The sequence below is a fragment of the Carettochelys insculpta genome, chromosome 6, assembly GCF_033958435.1.
Source record: "Carettochelys insculpta isolate YL-2023 chromosome 6, ASM3395843v1, whole genome shotgun sequence".
Taxonomy (NCBI): Eukaryota; Metazoa; Chordata; order Testudines; family Carettochelyidae; genus Carettochelys; species Carettochelys insculpta.
In genome coordinates, this window is record NC_134142.1 from 117,571,786 (window position 1) to 117,592,796 (window position 21,011).

The window sequence follows — 21,011 nt, forward strand, 5'->3', positions numbered from 1 at the left end:
TGATCCTGCTTGAAGCAGGGGGCTGGACTAGATGACCTCCTGAGGTCCCTTCCAGCCCTATGATTCTGTGGCCTAGGCTCCAAGATGTGGGAGTGGAAGGGGCTTTCTGCTACTACTACAACCACCTGAGACCATCTTGTGAGGTTCTGTTGGAAGTAAGCAAACGACCAGGTCAGGAGTGAGGGACATTGGCAGAGCAAGGCCCTGGAGTGAGACAAGACGGGAATTGTTGGGGAAGGGCAGGTCAGGGTAAGGGGCCATCAGCAGAGCAGTGTGTGGGAGCCAGGGCTGGAGAAGCCAGAGGCTATGGGTCAGGCTGAAGGGGCAGGGCCAGTGCTACAGGCAGAGGAGGCACACGGTTGACATCACAGAGGCTGCAGGTTGGAATTGGGAGTCTTAGCAGTAGATGTGGTGGGTGCAATGGGCATCATCGCCCATCAGAGAGAGACAACACTCCCCAGTGCTGAAAATCCTTTATTCTATGCTTGGTGGGGAGGGGGTCTGGCATGCATCAATTCATTGCGGGGCTCGAGGTCGCTGCACATTGTTGGGGCTCCAGAGAAACAGAGGCTCTCCCGGCTCCACATTCCAGTGCAGGGTCCTAGGAACAGCGCCATGCTCATGCCACAGGGGCCAGGGCCACCTGGTTATTGGCCCTGTCGAAGACGGTGTAGTATTGGCGGATGAAGACATCTCCGAGGATCCAGAGCTCTCCAGAGGAGGTGGGGAGGTCGATGCTTTCAAAGCCCGGAGAGCAAGAACCTGAACTCTGTACCCAGGGAAATGGGACACAGCAATTACTGGGCTGGAAAATCAATGACCCCTAGAGATATTGTCAGCGGTGTCAAGAGCTGCTGTGGGCCCCGGAGCAAGGTGGGAGGGGACCCATCTCCACGCCCCAGGAGTGGGACCAAGAGTGGAAGGGGCTCGGGCTCTGGCAGTCAGCCCTCAGTGCCGGCCAGACTGTGGTGCTGCCCTCCCACCCAAAGCCATGCACAGCCAGAGCAACACTGCTGCAGCAAGTGCAGGGGGCCCGGAGCCCTGGCTGCCACCACTACTTTGGTAGTGGTGGTGGTGTCGGAGCTCCAGGCCCCTTTGAAATGACAGGCCCTGGGGGCAACTGCTCTGTTTCCGACCCGCCTCCCCAACAGCAACCCTCTATATCGTCCTGCAGGGAGCGCACGCACCTGTGCCTGTGTCACTGCAGGTGGGATCTCCCCACAGCCAAGCTCTGGAGTTCTAGGCTGGGTCAGGGCTTGGAGTGGGGACGTTTAAGGGACAGCTTGGGGCAGGGTTGGAATGAGACCCAGATGTTCCAGGGTGAACATGGACATAACCTCACTGAGCTACCTTGGTGGAACGGGGTCTCAGAACAGCCCCAGTCTGAAGCTAAGGGGTGCAGCCTGTCAACTCGGGAGAAAAGCTGGGTGCTGGGCATGTCTGTCCATGATACTGCCCTTGCGCAGAAGGGGGCAATGTGGGCGCTCTCCAGCCTCCTGGCCAGACACCGAAGGGAGGGTTGCATTCTGCCACCAGAAATCCTACTGTGCTTCCCCTCTGCCTCTCCCCAGCTACCAGCCCTGGCTCTGGGCTTTCCTGTTGCCTCTTCCCAGCTACCAGCTGCTGTGTGTGTTGAAGCTGCTTGCCTGTTCCTCCCCAGAGGGAAGCACTTTGTTAACACGCAGAAGGAAACCACCCTCTTGATGCCCAGGCCCTGCCACATAAGGCAGTGATCTTGCATTATCTAAGCTCCTAGCTGGAGCAGTGGCTCCCATAAGCCTCTCCTAGCCCAGTAGGGCCACCGCTCTGGTGATCTCCTGCCACGGCCAGCTCCACAGGCTGCCTTGCTGCACTTCTGGGGGTCACTTTCACTGTGGGCCTGCCTTGGCCCTGAACATGCCTCCTCTGGCTCTGTGAGGGGAAAGAGCTCTCAGCTGCCCCACTGAGGACAGACTCTGAGTGACGCTCCCACAACCTCATGCAGCAAGCCCACTGCAAAGGGCCTCAGGCACAAGCTCTCGCCAAAAGGCCCACTGGAGCTTTCTGAGCAGCACACTCACGTCGAGGATGTAGGCGCTGGCAGGCAAAGGAAACTCGATGCCATTGATGGTGAAGATGATGTCAGGAAGGCTGCTCATGTCACTGCAGCTGATCTGCAGGGAGGAAGATGGCACATGGTCAGGGGTGGTTTGGGCACCAGATTCTCCCATAAGAGAGAGGGTGCATCACCCCCGAGTGCAGCAGACACGTCCCCTGTCCCCACTCCCTGCCCTTACTGAGCCATCGCTGGCGCCGATGTAGGACAGGATGTTGGAGATGCCAGTTGAAGGCCCAGCCAGCAGAGACGTGCCAGTGTCAATGATGGCCTGGCAGCCCCCGGAGCAAGCGATGGTCTGTCCACTCATTGTGATGCTGTGAGAGAGAGAAACAGAGTCAGGGACACACCCCAGGAATGCTTCCAATCTCATTCGTGCTCAGCCCATGGAGCTACCCCATTGCCCCCTTGCTCTGACTGCTAAGAATTTTCCCCTGATTTTTCAGCCAAGACCTCTTCGTCCAGAGCTATTGCCCATCACTCTCTGTGCTACAGCCTTCTGGGATTGTGACTGATCTCACCTGAGGGTCAAGGGTGCTGACCACCCTCCCTTTTCTTTATTGCTAAGCCAACCTGTCCAGATAAGGTGGGTGTGTCCTGGTGTGGACAAGGGGGAGAACCATGGATCTAGCCTGCTTGCTGATGAGCCTCTTTTCTGTAGTTCCTGGGAACATCCTGATCCCCATGTCTCTCATCTTGTCTAGTCTGTAAATTGAGCTTCCCCTGGGGCCCAGATGCATCTTCTTTTGTCTGTCTCCTTAAGGCTGCATGAGGAAGGGGCAGGGCCAAGCAGGGAGGTGGGGAGGTGTGGCGGGGGGCGGGGGGATACCTGTCCATGCTGATTTGCCAGTAAGTCTCAGCAGACAGAGGGATCCAGTTGAGATTCCCACTGTAGTAAGATGAGTCGATGCCGCCAAACATCACGAAGCTCCCGCTCTGGTCATCACTGGAGAAGGGAGAGAGCAGAGTCCAGGCAGAGGCATGAGTAGTCAACTAGCAAGGCAATAGCAAACGCCCCATCTGAACAGGAGAATGGCCATGCTGGATCAGAGCAAATGTCCACCTAGTCTAGCGTCCTGTCTTCTGACAATGGCCAATACCCAGCACCCCAGAGGGAATGAACAGAACAGGGAATCGTCAAGTGATCCTTCCCCTCTCAGCCCTGACAGACAGGGGCTAGGGACACCATCCCAGCCCTTCCTTGCAAGTAGCCATTGATGGACTGACCTCCAGGAACTGATGCGTGCTTTCTGTCTGGGCACAGATGTGGATGTGTGTATCTGCAGAGCATTTTTGCAGAGGCGGGTACCCATTTTGCATCCACCCAGGGCTTTCTAATCATTAGAGGTATTAGTACTCACCTCCACTCCCAAAATGTACATAGCAGCATGCAATAGCTGTCACATTCCACCCCAGAGGTGGCTGTGTTTTGGGAACACTGATGCTAACCTCACAGGGGTCTCTTTGGATGAGAAGCGCTATAAGAATGTGAATCTTGCTACAAACAGATGGGCCGTTTTCAGCCCTGACTTACGAGCTCAGGTAGACGGAGAAGAGGTCCTGGGACACCAAACCCTCATTCATCATGTTGTCAAAGACGGGGGTAGCTCCAGAGGCGGAGATGCTGGGGAAGGCCAGACCCAGGATCCCATCAAAGGGGGAGTAGTAGAGGAAGGAGCCAGGCTCAGTCTCACTCAGACCAAAGATCTGGCTGGTGTCCGCAATGCTTCCCACCTTCGGGGAAGGATAAGGACAATTAGACACACACGTTGCCTTGGGAGAGGCTGCCAAGTCTACCATAGAGTCCTTACAGCATGCGAATTCGCAGAGGCTGCCATGCCCTGAACTGTGCTGTCCCGCTACATGAGAATACTCTGTGTCTGTTTGCCTCATCTCTTCTCTTCTCTTTTTCTACTGAGCTCTCCCAGTTCACAGCCAGTACGGTTCCTGCTTTAGCTTCCCAGGTGTTCCTGGTCTCTGTGACTCTTAATCATTTCTCTTCTCCAGATCCTTTCAGCCTACCTGCACCGTGTCGTAGCCCAGGATTCCCGTCATGCTGCCGGTGCCATACTGGATGGCGACATTCTGATCGGTGGCCTGATAGGTGGAGGAGGCTGATGGGTTGAAGCGGTTGTGGTTTGCTGCACATACAGAAGAGTGAGATGGTCACAGACTGAGGCATGTAACTCTTCCTATGTGTTGTACGGGGAGGTTGTGTATTCCTCAATCGGGGAAGGCTGCTCATGTTGAAGCATGACGCATTGCGGCGCATTTCAATGCCTAGGTCCCTTTATGGGTCTACCTCCTGGTGTTCCAGAGCCCATTTCCCACTTCTGACACTGTCTAATCGGGCAATAGAGCTGGGAAACCCGTTCATCTCTGACTTCCAAGGTAGCTAAAAAAATTTTTTAAATGTAAAAAAAATCTGATTTTTAAAATTAAAATGACTTTAAATTATGACAACGTATGTTTGAGTCTAAACTTACTAACATTTATTAAGATCAGTTAAATTAAATAAAAAGTTTTTCTTAAGGAGGGCTCAGAGGGGTAGCTGTGTTAGTCGGTACAGGTTCCACCTCACCGGTCCGGCATCCTTGGGACCTGAGCAGTCTCAGGACAGGGATGTTGCTAGATAGTCAGTTCCCTGCTGGCTGCCAGTCATTTCCTGGCCTTGACTCCTGCTCTCCAACCTTGGTATCTGCTCCTCACCCCTAGCCAGCACTCCCCATCCCTGGCTGCAGCTTCCCAGCCCCAGCCAAGGCTCACTGCAGACCTCAGCTCTCTGGCCATGCTAAATTCTGCCACTCCCCAGCCCTGGCCACGGCTCCCCAACCCCACTACGGGACACTGCACCCCCACCCTGACTATGGTCCCCACTCCCTGGCCTCACCACAGGACGCCATTCCCCAGTCCCACTGGACAGCAGTGGACTGGGGCAGGGCCAGAAAGCAGCAGACTGCAGTGGGGCCAGAGACCCATGGCCTGCAACCAGAGATAGGGAAGGAGTGACCTATGGCAGGGCCTGACAACCATGGTCAGATGCCGACAGCTCTGTCTCCCAGCCCCCCACTCTCAGAGCTCAGTGGCTCTCTGGTCCAGCCATGTCCATGGTCATGCCAGTCCACACATGTTGCCAGACCAGAGAGTCACAGATATGAGAGGTTCAATCTGTAGCTTCACAAATAGCAAGCAGTCCTGTGGCATCTTAGATATTAACAAATTTATTAGGTTAATGAGCTTTGTGGGTTTGACCTTTATCTTCTTGACCAGTGAGAGGAAGTACCAAATTTAGCCTGAAAGTTATAGTTAGTCGCTAATCAACTTGTTTTAATGGTTACCATCAAGAAACAGCTTCAGCAGGAAAACAACTAAAAAGTACAAATGTAAAGCAAGATTAAAATCAGTGATTTCAGCCAAGGTTTCCTCATGGCTGATTTGTATCTCTCTGATTTCAATCAGCCCACCCAGGTGACAAGTCAAGGCAAGAAGCATTGAGAGTGACTTACTGCAGGCTGGGCTGGAGCAGTACACAGAGGGCACCCACAGATTGGAGGAGCCAGTGTCGAAGAGGACAGTGAACTGCTGGGACGGGGTGCCAATAGAGATGGTTCCAAAGTACTCGATCTGCAAAGGAGGACGAAGAAGGAGTGTAAAGAGAGAGACCCATTGCCATCCCAGGTACAAGATGGTGTGGAACAAGCTGATTTACACCAGTTAAGGGCTGGGCTGTGGTGTCCTTGCTAGAGTCTCAGCCTGAGCTAATGTTCCTCTGCCATCACTTTGCCCAGCACAACTCCGAGCATCTGCTGCCATCAGATGCAGTCGCTTTCCCCACCCTCTCCATCAGTCTCCGCATATTGGGAACAGGGGAGCCAGCAGACCCAGGATTTCTATTCTCAGTGTTCTTACTGGCAGCCAGTTACAGGAGGGGCTGGGTGGCCCCACATAGGGGCTGGGAAGGGTCTAGCCTGGAAAAAGGTCACAGCCTGGTTGGAAACACATGGGTGGGGGAGTGGGATGGGGCCCTTTCAGGAGGAGGGAGAGACCACCTGTTGACAGAGGAGTGAGAAGCTTTGATGAGGAGAGGCAGGCTACAAGACCTGATCTCCTGCCGTACTCACATCCATGTAGTTTGTCAGGGGCTCAGTGGCAAACCGGCTGGCCAGGCCAGGGAAATACTTGGAGGCCAGGTTGTAAGGGTGTTTCTTCAGGAAATCCTCCAGCAAGCCATGTTCCTGAAGGTTCTGCCTCAGAGATTTCTTCTTCTTCAGGGAGACTCTAATCCACAAGGGTAGGGAGAGAAACTGATCAATAACAGATCATCACTAGACAAGCCTTGTGTTCAGAGAACACCATGCAATCCAGCTTTTACACTGCACTGAGATCTTTTCTTGGAGCTGGGATTAGCACTGGAGTGTAGGCCAGTGAGGTGCCCAGTCCAATGAAAATCAGTGTGAGTTGGGCATATAATCCACTCAGGACAGTTGGAAACTCCTAGCCCATGTGTAAGTAGGACAGAGGAGGACTTGGGCTGCTGCGAGCTCTCCAGCTACATTGTAAAAGACAGTCCCCCTCCTACAGAGCTGATGAAATGGGTAAGGCAGACAAACAATATAGTATGTTGAATTTTATCCAGAGAACTGAGACATGGATGGACACAGTGATCAGGTCACATGGGGCATCTGTGGTAGAGCCAGAAATGAAGCTAGATTTTTTTTTTCCAGCTCCCATCCCAGCACTGTCACCACAAGTCCACGTACTTGTACTGTGCCTATAGGTTTTTCCCACCTGCTGCCTATTAAGAGTGGAGAGCGGAGGGAACATCTGCAGAAGGGGATGCTGCTAAGAACATGGCTCCGAAGACAGTAGAGCTGAGGGTCCCCATAATTCTTGTCCCTCCCCAGTACTCACTTTGTCACCAGGCACTGAGCAAGTGCCACCAAACTCAGGAGCAGAAGCCACTTCATGGTGTTTCTTCACACCCAAACTGGTGGGGAGAGGAAAGTGTGAGCACTAACTGCAGCACAACACCGGGGGTCTGCTCTTTATAGGCGCATAGTGCAGAGCCTTTTGTATCTCATTAGTAGCCCTGATATGAAAAGCAAACTTGCTGGATAAGATTATCAGAGATGTCCTTGAAAGAAAAGTCTGGAGAACTTTCCACATCCATAGATTGTCACCTTCACTTTGCAGTGACATGAAAACAGGGGTGTCCTCTAGAAGGACGGGGGTGAGAATTAGCGGACCTTACGAAGGTTTGAAAACCTTACAAAGGTTTGAAAAGAAATGCTGCTGGGTTGTTTTAGGAGTAAACAGGAAGAAGGGAGGAACTGGACGAGGATACGGAGACATTTACCCCTTGGTTATTGGTTCCAATCTGGCCCCATGTTTGGAGAGATGCTACCAGCATGTGAGTGGAGCCTCGACACCAGTGTAGTGGGGAACTGGGTAATGCAGCTTTATATCTCCAGTTCATTGGTATGACTCTGAGCCCGGGTGAGCACAGGGAACTGAAATTAGTGGACTGGTAAATAGGATGCATAGCAACTACTTGACTCAGAGGGTAGGAAGCCCATTCCTTTTGTGGGCAGTGGTCCATCTCATCCAGTTCAGTAGCAAAAATGCTGTCACCTTGAGAGCTCTTGGATGAAATATGCTGATGGTCTTCATGCATTTCCTAATGGGAAATGTCAGAATAGAAAAGGATCAGGTGTGAGCACTCGGTCTGGGTAGGGGTAGATGAATGTGATGTGACTGCCTGCGACAGCTCTGAGGGCAAGTAGAAAGCTGTGGTTGGGGATGACCATATTAAGGCACTGGGAGCCTATGGAGGCCACCAGTGGAGAAGAAGAGGGAAGAGATGACCAGGTCCTTTTGGGTAGAGCTTAAAATCACCAAGACATAGGGCTTAGGCGGAGAGAAAAGGAGATCCTGGATGGCCCCAAACCAGCAAATATTACCCGCACCAGGAGCAGATCATGACTCCAAATCCCAATGACCAGGATGTGTGGTGAGCTCTCCCTGCTTATCCCTGATGCTGCCGACATCCTATTCCTGGCAGGAGGCCCTGGATTGGATTTGGGCACCATGGCCATGTGCCGGGAGCAGGGGTTTTGCTGGCAATCACAATGACAATCTCCTGAGATTAGACAACAGCATTTAACTTTCCATTTAGCACTGTCCGCTACTAACCCAGTGGGGACAAGCAAACACCAGGGGAAGGATGAGGTTTCCACAGAGCTGGGAGAAAAGTTACCAAAGGCCAGTGACAACTCTAACGGGGGGTCCTTGAACTAGGCAGGCTTGACTTTGTCCCATTGTTTATGGAAATTTACAAGTTTGTATAAGTTATTCTGGGTGGAGCTGGTCCTGAAAAATCACCTTAGTGGACGTCCCTGATGCCCTACGGCGAGGTGCTGGCGTGTGGTGTTAGCCTCACAAATGGACAAAAGTTTTCCATTCCCTGTTCCAGGTTTTTCAGTAAAGAGGCAAAACAGATCTCAGATTGTGAGAAAGGAGGTTTGCTTAGTGAGGCCTGACACCATAGAGACAATACAGGCATCTTGCAGCAGTCCGAACCAGAAGGCTTTAATCCTGCCTCATAGCACTCCCTACTCTTCCAGTTTGGGGTCTTTACACAGCTCTGCCAATGCGCTCAATCTTGACTGGTTATTATGGTCCTGGGGTGTGAAACACATGCACTGCGCTGCTCCTGAGTCACAGGCCAACCTCCTGGGCCAGCCCTCAGGACTGACATATACTCAGCTCTTGTGATGCCCCTCAGTTCTGACCTGCAGCTCCCCTGTGCTAGTCTAGAATTGAGTCTCTTCCAGAGAAAGTGACTGATCAGCACCAACTGTATTCCCATGGCAGAGTTCCTTGGAGCTGCAAAAATTTATGACTGATTTTCAGGATGAAGAGCTGAACGTGTAAATTTGCAGAGACTTCAACCAAATCCTGCGTAAGAAACCAAATCACAACTGGGATCCAGAAAAAATAATCTTAGATTATTCTGGAATATCCATAATTGATCCCTGACAAATCTGCTAGAATATGTCAATCAAAGGAAGTCACTCAGTCAGGAAGGAAGTTCATGGAGGGTGGGCAGTGCTCTGACACAGAGCAGAAACCAAAATACCAAAAAAAAAAATAGACCTGAGAGAGAGAGGCTTCAAGATCAGAGGTCAGCAAAAAAAATAGCCCATGGCTTGTTTTGGTGGCCACCATGTGTGAAGCTCCAGCCATTGTCTAGCATTTGAGAAAAAGCTGTATGGAATGCAATGGAGCTTGCAAGAACCATTTAAAAAAGAAACCTGGAGTGTGACAGCAGGAGCTATGGTCCAGGAGGAGATCCTGCAGAAAGCAATGCCCAGAGCGGTTTGGACAGCCTATTCCCAGACCCCAATTGCCAGCTTCAGAGGGAGCTGGGATTTCATTTTAAAGGCACCAGAATGGCACTTCATAAAATGTCACAGGGAAATATGGCATGAAGGAGAAATGAAGGTCAATTGAAAAAAGAAAAGTGCAAGAGCTGTTTCACAAGGGCTTCAAAGGAACTTTATGGAAGCTTCCAAGGCATGTCGCAGAGGCTGAAAATCTAGAGCTAGTGTTGATGGCACAGGAGTAAATAAAGGAGTAATTACTTTATTCCCCTGGAATAAAGTAGGTTTCGCCTTGCTTGCATTGACTAGGGGAAATAAACCATGTTTTCATTCTCTATTATTCTGACTTCCCTGAGATGACCTTACGAGAAGGTACTATAGCTAAACAGGTGATTGGGCATTTCTGCTATTGCTCGCCTTGTTATGCCTGGCACTGTAACCCTGGACAAGGGGCCGTGGGTTAGAGAATATGTCTAATATGAGGCACTTTGCAGTGAAGTTTGGGTTTACACATAAAAGTGCTCAATCTGTGTTCTCTCCAAACCAGCATATTGGTGGAAAGTGGTGTTACAAAAAAAGTAAAGGGGCTACTGATAAGATCTGTAGAGTCACATCCAGACCCATGCCGGGCACAGTTCAGTTACAAAATGGCACCAATGAAATGTGGTGTGTCACCTTCAGGTATGTTGTTTTAAGAGAATACTGAGAACGACAATGACTGCAATGACAGAAGGAACCAGAGACGTGAAGAAGAATAAAGAGACAGATAAAACAGGAAGAGCCATGGGATTTGGGATCCTGCCGGCTTCCACCATCTGCAGAATATGATGCAATGTGTGTCTGTGCTGGAAAGCAGGAGTCAACAACTGTGGTGGTGATAAGTGAGAATGCCCTGGAGTTGTAGGATGTTGTACCCCCAGATGGACACATGTGGATGAGGGATGGCTGACAGCATCTCCAACTTCCAGAACAGAGGGATGCGGGTGGCTGTGTTGGACAGCTGCATCCATAATGGTCAAGAAAACCGAGCCCCAAAACATGTCAGCTCTGAAACAAGATGGACCCACTGCATTCTGACAACAGTAGTGCTGATCTGGCAGGGAGACCAGCACAGGGCACCCCAGAGATTTATGGGACGTTATTAGCAAGGTGAGTCAGTAGGTTGGTTGTGAGCATTTGGAGGAGCGAATTATATAAATGCAGCTTGTTAAGTGCCATTTTTATGACATTTTCGCTGGACTTTGGGAACTATACCTTTGAGAGTGTTCAGCTTCGCAGTCTCAGGAGGTTGTGGAGAGGGCACTGCAGAAGTCTAGCCCTTGTGAAGCAGAGGCAGATGGAACTCAGTGACTAAGTATTTCCAGAAGATCATGCAGCCCTCTATCCACCTGGGAGAAGGAGCAACCAGAGGCAGAGGCTCTGGAAGCTCCCAGAGTTAGCTGGGCCCCAAACCAGTGACAACCAGGCTCATGGCAATTCTTGTGTTCCTAAAATTTGTTCCATGCTGGAGCTTTGACATATTTAAATTCTTGTGATTGAGATATTTTCTGCTGTTTCTATAGATAAGCTCATGAATGTTCTTCAAACATTGAGATCAGCGCATGGAGTCATTGGAATAGAATTTCCATGATTTCCAGACTTTTAGCCTGAACAAGACTGCCAGTGGGAGCAGATACAGAGCACACAGTTTCACCCAGATGGGAGCTGAAGGAAAGGGGAACCAGGGATAAATCTTTCATTGTGCATTGAAGGTCCCAGGACACAGAAGTCTGAATTTCCCTGCTGGTCCCATAGTCTGTTCAAACCCTTACCAGAATGGTCTATTTCTAAAGGCAGGAGAAGAGGAGGAGAATTCATTTGTATGACCCATTTTATCTCTGTCTTGTCCACAGAAATAAAGGGACCTCTTTAGGTGAATTTGTCTAGCAACATGGTCCCCCAGGGTCTGAGACTAAGACCCAACCCCATTTCTTTCGTCTGACATGGGGCTACCAAGCATCCATCCCTTGACTTGGGCTCAGGCTGGACCTAGAAGCCTAGACATGCAAGGGTGTGTGCACAAACACCAAATCTCTTGCATCATCTGGTTCCCCAGTTGGTGGAGAGATTGGACTGAGGCACCATGGGAAGCAAAGGGCTCTATCCTCCGTTCCTGAACTTCCCACACAGCTAGTCCCATTGGCTGTGATGCTTCTTCAAAGGATCTTTATTTCAAGGCAGGAAATCCACCACGTGGTTTGGTGCCAGGTTTCTGACTGTTAAGTCCTGGTTAGTGGATGGGGGAATGTGGCTCGTGTGTTCGCTTTTCAGGAACCTGGTAGTACTAAATGGAAGGCAAACCAGACAGAGCAGATGCTCACAGTGCATTGGCCTTGTGCACAAGTCAAGTGGATATTCTCCAGCCTAGAAGAGAATGGCCGGGGCGTCAGGACTGAGAAGTGAGATCTCCTCCCCAGCCAGACCACCAGGGCTGGAACCCATGCATTTGCTCTGAGCCAGAAAATGAGTCTCCAGTGAGGGCCATCGAGGATTACCTCCTTTTCTCTCTCCCTAAGATCAAATTCATGGTGACCTCAGTGTGTCCAAGGAGGGCTGAACATCTGCTTCTTGATCTTCATCAGTGGCCTCCGTGGGCAATCAACAGCAATTCAAGGGTGCCCATCACCTGTCCCTGACTTTCAGTAAATAAAATTGGGCTGTGACAGAATCTTAACTTTAGTCATGGATATGAATCTCAGCCCTGGGGCACGGGACTAACAGTCAGAGCGATGCTGGTGCCTGACCTACAGGAGATGCTACAGTCGGCTGCTGCTCCTGTGGGAGGGGCTGGTTGCTCCGATCCAGCCATAGGAGTCTGAACCAACACCAGTCACTGCTTCAGCCCTGCAAACATTGCTTTGCCACCCTGGGGCTCACAGCTGCTCCAGACCTCCCCTGGAAGGAGTCGTGGAATCTATTATTGCTGTGACCAAAATGTCACCTTACAAATCATCTGGAGGTGTAAGGCTCCATGTCCTGGCCCACGGCTGCCGAGGGTGCAGAGGAGACTGGACAGGATGACCTACAGAGGTCCCCTCTAGCCCTACGCTGCTGCGATTCTATGGCTGTCTTGAAAGTGAGGTTCAAGATGGGGCAGGCTCCAATTGCATTGAGTTAACTCTCTCCCAGCATGTGGACAGACTGGAACCAAGGACTGAGAAGTGAGTGCCTCTTCATCTCCTTCTACTCCTGTGCGCCTCCTGCCTTGTCCTTTAAAATAAACCACAGCAGTTGCTTTTCAAAGTTTAGCCAGGAAACCTCTCCAACTTTCGCCCCCGCCCCTCCGCTCCCACATAACACCCCTGTTTTCAGGTCACAGACAAATGAAGGTGGAAATCTATTAACTTGGAGTGTCTTTCATCATTTTGGTTAAGGACATTTTGGAAGATCTTATCGGACAGGTTTACATTTCTTATCAAGGTTATTAATGTGATATGGAAAGGTCAGAATTCTGCCTTTATAAGGTGCAGCATCCAGGTGTTTCTCTGCATTCAGCATTCATCACCACTGGCTTGCGTGGCAGAAAACATCATGAAGTGGCTTCTGCTCTTGAGTTTGGTGGCGCTGTCTCAGTGCCGACTGACCAAGTGAGTATTGGGAAAACATGCCTCTTTGGGCTGATCTCTTCACAGCTGTGTGTGATTATCCAGGGGACCCTCTCTTGTTCTCTTCTCGACTTGCCATTCATGACGAGACAGCAGCAGGGAATTGCCTCTAAGCTTTGAGTTGTACCAGAGGAATGAGGAAAGAAGGTCTTATGGTTAGGGCACAGGAGTGTCATTTGAGCGATCTGAGTTAATTGCTGGCACGAGCACAGATTTCCTGTACAACCCTGAAAAAGTCACAGTCTCTCTCTCTCTGGTGATCAGGTTTCTTTAAGTGGAAGGGAGGTGACAATATTAGTATTTATTATATGTGTTATCACAGCATCTAGGACCTGTAAGTCATGGTCCAGCACTCCATTGTGGTCGGCATTGGAAGATGGTCTCTTCTCCAAATGGATAACAACCTCAGTCTGAGATCATCTTAGCTGTCCTGGCTAGCACAAAAATTCTGTGGTCAGCCTACTCATCTCCTTACCTTTCTAATCCCACCTCCCCAAAACAAGGCCTCCGCCATGTCCATTTACACCCATCAAGTTAGGCCTAGATGGACAAGATTTTGGTTTGGACAGAAGGAGACATATCTGAAGAAGGGAGGCAGATCTGTGAGTTATCAGGAAAGAAGTAGAAATTGAACTTCTGTTTGTGGACACGATGACACAAACATAAGGGGGAGAAGAAGAATAGACCGCGACCCAGGGCAGAGCCCTGAAGAACCTCCACAGAAAGTAGGATGATGGATTGTCTGAAGACATCAAAACAGTAATTACAAATGTGGGTGGAGAAGTGTGAGCGGAAAGAGTTGTGGCAGCAAAGAGAGAATAAAAATCCAAGTACAAGGGCACCATTTACAGAGTCAGGACAGCTGATAATATTTCCTTTTTCATCATGTCTACTGCAACAGTAACATCTATGGAGTGGGAATGCCTCTTACTGTGCATTAAAACAGTTTCCGTAATGCTAGGGCAGTTTTCTGGTAGCACAAATGGGCTGGGATTTTTCAAAAGTCCGAGGGGATTATGTACGCAAATCTCTTTGACCAGACACCCAACTCTTTTCCATTGCTTTGATAATACGTGGTGTATTAAGAGATCTCAGTGAATGTTAAAGATGGGTTGCGTGGTAAGCCCTATCCTGAAAGCTTCTCTATTGGTTATTTGTTATTGATCAGTCTTTCTCCCAACTCTTGCGGATTAGGGTATCCCTGAGGAAGGGCAAGTCCCTGAGGCAGAACCTGAAACAACATGGCTTGCTGGAGGGTTTCTTGAAGAAACACCCTTACAACCTGGCCAGCAAGTACTTCCCCGGCCTCGCCAACCAGTTTGCCACCGAGACCATGACAAACTACTTGGACGTGAGTATGGCAGGAAAGCAGGTCTTGTAGCCTGCCTCGCCTCATCAAAGCTTCCCACTCCTCTGTCAATGGATGGTCTCTCCCTCTTCCCAAAAGGACCCCAACCCACTCCCCCACCAACGTACTTCCAACCAGGCTCCTATCTTAACGTAGGGAAGAGCCAGCTCAGCCCCAGTGCTAGGCCCCAGCCTCCACCTGTGACTGGATGATATTAAGAGCATTGGGAATAACACTCCCATGGTCTGCTGGCTCCCCTCGTCCAGCCGCCCTCTTCCGCACTCTGAGATGCAGGCGTCCGTGGTTAGACAAGCGTGTGCATCGGACAACCTGTGGCCATCGGATGCCACACTGGAGAACGTGATGGCACAAAAACACCAGCTCAGGTTAATCCTTACATAGGCACTGTAATCGAGGCCCTCAGCTGGAGCATCTATGCCAGTTGTCTGCAGGCAACCATCTAACCCTGGGCAGGCAATGGGTCCCTCTTTTCCCACCTTTCTTTGTTCTACTTTGACAGGCTGAGTACTATGGATCCATCTCCATTGGCACCCCAGCTCAGGATTTCACTGTCCTTTTCGACACGGGTTCCTCCAATCTGTGGGTACCCTCCGTGTACTGCTCCAGCGCAGCCTGCAGTAAGTCCGTTCCCTTGACGTTCCAACCGAGTCGCGTGATTGAAATCAGTCAAATTGAAATCAGCAACATGGAGCTCTTGGTTGAAATCATTGATGCATTGTTTGCTTGGCACATGTACTTTTCAGTTCTTTTTTCGAAAGGAAGTTGGTTCTCAGTGGTTTCTAACCACTAAAACAGGTTGTTTTGCAGTTATATAAAGCCACCATAGCTTAGGTTGGACATGAGGAAAAAATTCTTCCTAGTCTGGGTGGTGAAACACTGGAATAAATTGCATAGGGAGGTTGTGGAATGTCCCTCCCTGGAGATATTTAAGAGCAGGTGAGAGGGACATCTCTCAGGGATGGTCTAGACAGTGTGTGGGCTGGCCATGAGGATAGGGGACTGGACTCGATGACCTCTCGAGGTCCCTTCCTGTTCTATGATTCTCATGTGTTTGCAGGCAACCACAACAAATTCAACCCAGATGACTCCTCCACCTACCGGTCCACCAGCCAGAACCTCTCCATCCAGTATGGCACCGGCAGCATGACTGGAATCCTGGGCTATGACACCGTCCGGGTAAATCGCAAACAAAGAGCAAAAACCGGGAGCAGCTATGCTGAAATATTAGGAGTCAGACGGACAGGGTGCATCTGGAAATCTGTAGAGGAAATTCACTGAGCATGAACTGCTAGTGGTGGTTATAAATAGGGAAGAGACATGGTGATAAGACCTCTCCCAGGGTGTAGGATGTGTCTGATTGTCCCCATCCCTCTCTCAAGGTTGGAGGCATTGTGGACACCGACCAGATCTTTGGTCTGAGTGAGTCCGAGCCCGGCAGCACTTTTACCTATTCCGCCTTTGATGGCATCCTGGGTCTGGCCTTCCCCAGCATCTCCTCTTCCAGCGCCACCCCCGTCTTTGACAACATGATGAATGAGGGTTTGGTGTCCCAGGACCTCTTCTCCGTCTACCTGAGCTCGTAAGTCAGGGCTGAAAATGGCCCATCTGCTGCAGTGAAATTCACGTGTCTGGAGCACTTCTGAAGCCAACTGGTCCCTGTGATGTTAGCCCTAGAATTTCCTAAATGTAGCTACCTCTTGCCTGCAATGCAGCAGCTGTTCTATGCTGGTGAGACATGTTTTGGGGAGAAGAAATGAGCATTAGTTTATCCAGCAGTTAACCTGAATCATCAGGGCTCTTTCAAGATGTACAGTAACCTGTGATTATTAGACTGACTCCTCAGAGGAAAAGCACCTCTAACACCCAGGGCTCCTTCACTCACTAGCTTCTAAGCAGCCATCTGCTCAGTACATGTCATGGAGGGAAGAGCAGGACCAACTGACCTCCCACACCTCAAATTCTTGGGGCTTTCCAAAGTCATGACCCATCTAGCTTTTGGACAAGTCCAGCGCTGCTTAGCTTTTGACATCTACCAAGGCACAGTTATCAGAGTAGAAGGGGAAGTTCCTCACTCAGTCAACTAGCCTGTCCCATCTCTCCTAGTACACAGGGATCTGTCCAGCTCTGGCCTGTCCCAGCACTGCCCAGCTGTAGTCCTTCTCTAGCAGATGGCGTATTTGCTATGGTCACGTTAACCAACCATTCATGCATCTGCCTTCAATCTCTTCTTTCCCTTTCCCAGAGATGACCAGAGTGGGAGCTTTGTGATGTTCGGCGGCATCGACTCCTCTTACTACTCTGGGGATCTCAACTGGATCCCTCTGTCTGCTGAGACTTACTGGGAAATCACCATGGACAGGTATGAACCCCCTTTTCTCCCCTGGCGCTTCCCATTCATAATGTGAGTTTGAGGACACAGGCAATGGGAGATGGTGGAAGTTCAACTTACCCAGTCTAGACCAGGGCTCCACAAACCCACAATGCGGGTGCCAAGAGTGGCAGGTGAGCTGATTTTCATTGGCACGTGAGGCAGGAGCACAGCCCTCTTCCCCGGGCAGCTGGGAGCTTGCTCAAAGCCAGGCCGCCTGTGTATTAAGAAAAAACCAGCTAATGCTGCCAAACACCCCCTAAACGGCAAAGCACTGCACCTGTATTTATTTATTAATGAAGCTGTTGTAAGTGGGACTGTTAGTGACTTTTAAAAGGATCACCAGCACTCGGACTCTACATAGAGGTCAAAGGGTGAAATTTCGGCTCTCCGCCTCGGAAAGGTTGCTGACCCCCCGTCTAGACAAGGAGAGATGTTGGAGTCTGCTTCATGCCCTCCTTGGGTCCAGCAAGGAGATCAGATCAGTCACTCTTCAGCTCGCCCATACCAGGATCTCTCCCTCATCGCGGCAGGCCTGTAGAGCAGTAAAGAAAAGGGCAGGGTGATCCTCACCCCTTGACATCTCTTTGTGACCCCCTCAGGATAAATCAGTCACAGTTGCAAAAGGCTGTAGGACGTGGCGCCATGGGCAAGAGACTAGGAAGGGGAGGTTTCGGCTGAAACATCCGGAGGCAGTTCTTGGCAGTCCTAGCGAAAGAGAGATGGGCAGCTTCGTCCTGCAGGCCCCTCGTCGGTGTCTCCTGGGCTGAGTGGGAATGATATGGGGAGAGTTGCAAGGGCTGTTCCCCTGACTTTCTCTCTCTCCCAGTGTCACCATGAATGGAGAGAGCGTTGCTTGCTCCGGAGGCTGCCAGGCCATCATTGACACTGGCACGTCTCTACTGGCTGGGCCTTCAACTGGCATCTCCAACATCCTGTCCTACATCGGCGCCAGCGACGGCTCGGTAAGGGCAGGGAGCGGGGGTGTGTCTGCTACACTCGGAGGTGATGCTCCATCTCTCTCACGGGAGAATCTGATGCCAAAAGCACCCCTGACCACGTGCTGCCTTCCTCCCTGCAGATCAGCTGCAGCGACATGAGCAGCCTCCCTGACATCATCTTCACCATCAATGGCATCGAGTTCCCTGTGCCTGCCAGCGCCTACATCCTCGACGTGAGTGTGCTGCTCAGAAAGCCCCTGGGGTGCCTCTTGAAAAGGGCATGTGCCTCCGGCTGTTGCACTGGGTGTGCCGGCGACTAAGCCCTGCCCAGCCTGCATGAGGCTACGAGAGCATTAGTGAGACACTGTTCAGAGTCTGTCCCCAGTGGGACAGCAGAGAGCTCCTTCTGCCAGGGGAGGCACGTTCGTGACCCAGGCAGGCCTGCAGTGACAGTGACCCCCAGAAGTGCGGCAAGGTGGCCTGTAGAGCTGGCCATGGCAGTAGATCACCAGGACAGGGGTCTGGGCTCAAGAGACTTAAATGAGCAGCTGCCCCAACGAGGGGCTAAGATGACGCAGGGCACGGGCCTCTGGAGGGTGGCTTCTTTTTTCTGCATGATAACAGAGCGCTCCCCTCTGGGGAGGAACAGACCAGCAGCTTCAACACACACAGCAGTTGGTAGCTGGGGAGAGGCAGGAGGAAGCCCGAATTCCCTGTAACCGCAGCAGGTGGCCAAATGTAACCCCCTTTGGTATCCGGCCAGGAGCCCGGAGACTGCCCAAATTGCCACCCGCCCACCCCGGCTAGGGCTGTGTCATGGACAGATGTGGCCAGCACGCGGCTTTTCTCCCCCTTTGACAGACTGATTCCCTTAGCCTCAGGCTGGGACACGGGGCCTGTTCTGAGGCCCATCTCCACCAAAGGAGCTCCGTGGGGGTTGGAGAACTAAGGAGCACCTTGTCTAGGGGCCCAGGTCACAGCTTCTCCCCAAGGTCCATAGCAATGCTCCCACTGAAGCCCTGGCTCGGCATTAGCAAGGCAGCTCTGGGATCCCAGCCCAAGATTTTCAGGCTCACACATCTCCAGGTGGACCCGAACCTGGGAGCTGTGGAGCTGAGTGCAGCAGCCTGTACAGTTTGAGCTAAAAGCCACCTGCTGCTCAGCTAAAGCTGTAGAGGAGATTCACTCTTTCTCTCTGTAAGTGATCTAGGTGCCACTTACATGGCCTCTTCAGAAGATGACTCATTGAATCTGCAGCCTTATAATTAGCATGTCCCTTTTCCCCCAATGCAGGAGTCAGGCTCCTGTACTGCTGGGCTGGAAGGCATAGACGTCTCCACCTCCTCTGGAGAGCTCTGGATTCTTGGTGACGTCTTCATCCGCCAGTATTATGTTGTCTTTGACCGGGCCAACAACAAGGTGGCCCTCGCCCCTGTGGCATGAGCATGGTGCCGTTCACAAGACCCCGCCAGAGAAAGGTGCCCCATTTCTCTGAAGCTCCAAGCCATGTATAGATGTAGTGACCTCCCCTCCACCACCCTACTCTCTCCTGTAATCTTACCAACAGTAGAATAAAGCAATGTCAGAACATTCAAGTGAATTGTTTCTCTTTGCTGCAGGAAACCATTCAGAGCCCACCACCGGGAGCAGGGGGACTCACCAGCCAATCAATGTCCCCCACGCTGACCCCGTTGATTTTTTTATTTCTACAGTAACTTGTATCATGTTTTCTGGGGTGTGAGCCCTGCAGTCCCTCCCTGGGTCTTGCGGAGGGTGAGCTTATTACTTGCTTATCACAGGAGGCCTCGCCCATCCCACATAATTACCTGAGCTCTATCTGCCCCCTCCCGTTTCTTGCTGAGCTCTCTGTGTTTGGGATGCCCAGCCTGGTGGTGCTCATTGGCAGTGTGAGTCACACCCCTGCTCCTAGTCACACTCATTGAGTGACAGAGTAATTACAATCCAAACCAGTGCCTGGCAAGGACCCCACTGACATCAGCGGGTTCTGGATTAGGCCCGTAGTGCTCCTGGCTGACACTTAGTGCTCTTCTGTACACAGGGGCAAGTCCCCGCCTGGCTCAGTCACACGGCTGGGATTGTGGTTAAGTGAGTGACGTCCTTTGTGCTCCTGCCCACCACAAACGAGGAGAGCCAGGGCCAGCAGGCGTGCTGGGTCTGGGGCGGGGGAGGGTCTGGGTCTCCTATTCTCTGCCCAGATCCAGACTAACACGGCTACCCCTCCGATACGATTCTCTGCCCAGGTGCTGATAGGGCTCCGTCACATTTCACTGCACTCTGAACATTATTACGCAGCTGACTCCTTCAGAGCCCGGGCCAGCTGAGTGTTCTGGCTCCAGCACAAGCTGCTTCACAAGAATCCTCAGAATGAAGGATTAGGGAACAGCTATCCAGAGCCTGAACAAGGGACAGTCAGAGCCCCCGTGCCCAGACACTAAGCAAGCGGCAGAGCGCAGTGAATAAGGCACCCAGTGAAAGGCAGCAACCCAGGGGATCTCTCAAGCCACAATGATAAGGGAAACTCACCTGGTCCAAAGGCCCTCCCCCAGCTCCGCACAGGGGAGTTTTCTGAGCACATGACTTGACAGAGAAGCCAGTTTGCGATGGTGCATCTGAAGTGGTTCCACTCACTTGCAGGAAGAGACCTTGGAAACAGCCCTTTGTACATCTGGCTGAGCAAGTCTGGTTCGCCCTGTTGGCAAGATTCCTAGTCTGGGCTTTCCCAAGACGAACTTCCCTGCATTCGGACACAGCATAGGAGGCTGGAGGGAGAAACCCAGGCAGACGGCTGAGTCTCTAAGCTTGTGACCCAGAGAACGGGATGGGGTTGGTCCGCAGCTGTTCTAACAGGGTCAGGCTCAATTTGTGACACAGGGAATAGTCATGTTCACCACAAGGGTTAATGCCCTGAATCTGTTCATGAGGCCTTCTCTGTCTAGAGGCAGAACACCAAACTGCAGCGAGGCAGGACAGTCTAACATCTCCCTCCGCTGTGGCCTGTGTGTCCAGATTTCAACTGGTGTTTGGGGTACGTGGGTTGAATTCCTGGTTGTGTCACAAATGCCTTGTGGGATCCTGGGCACGTCACTTTCTCTGGTTGTGCCACAGTGCCTGGGAATCACTCTTGGGAAGCTGGCAACACTGGACTGCTCCCAGTGAGGCTGCAAATCAGTTTGGAGTCAGGAAGTTCAATG

General features: G+C 51.4%; 3 protein-coding genes across 6 annotated transcripts in view; 2 read left to right on the forward strand and 1 right to left on the reverse strand.

Moving 5' to 3' along the window:
- Positions 1-4,233, forward strand: part of VWCE (von Willebrand factor C and EGF domains) — a 32,464-nt gene extending 28,231 nt beyond the window's left edge. Inside the window, exon 22 of one of the 4 annotated variants that reach the window (XR_012646054.1) lies at positions 4,103-4,233. The gene's annotated coding sequence lies outside the window, so the exon portion shown is untranslated. The remainder of the gene's footprint in view (positions 1-4,102) is intronic. The other 3 variants (XR_012646055.1, XR_012646056.1, XR_012646057.1) reach the window with 3 other exon arrangements.
- LOC142014821 (pepsin A-like) lies at positions 321-7,062 on the reverse strand. The gene is made up of 9 exons (XM_074997990.1): positions 7,007-7,062; positions 6,217-6,373; positions 5,602-5,719; positions 4,118-4,236; positions 3,630-3,829; positions 2,925-3,041; positions 2,271-2,412; positions 2,061-2,153; positions 321-769 (listed from the first exon to the last, which is right to left on the reverse strand). The coding sequence occupies exons 1-9, from the start codon at positions 7,060-7,062 to the stop codon at positions 620-622; spliced, it is 1,152 nt and encodes a 383-aa protein (XP_074854091.1). The 3' UTR covers positions 321-619.
- LOC142014820 (pepsin A-like) lies at positions 4,229-19,383 on the forward strand. The gene is made up of 10 exons (XM_074997988.1): positions 4,229-4,486; positions 5,555-5,773; positions 14,316-14,472; positions 14,990-15,107; positions 15,548-15,666; positions 15,870-16,069; positions 16,733-16,849; positions 17,688-17,823; positions 17,940-18,032; positions 19,093-19,383. Exons 2-10 carry the CDS (start codon positions 5,700-5,702, stop codon positions 19,240-19,242), a joined length of 1,164 nt encoding a protein of 387 aa, XP_074854089.1. The 5' UTR covers positions 4,229-4,486; positions 5,555-5,699; the 3' UTR covers positions 19,243-19,383.
- The last annotated feature ends 1,628 nt before the right edge of the window (positions 19,384-21,011 follow it).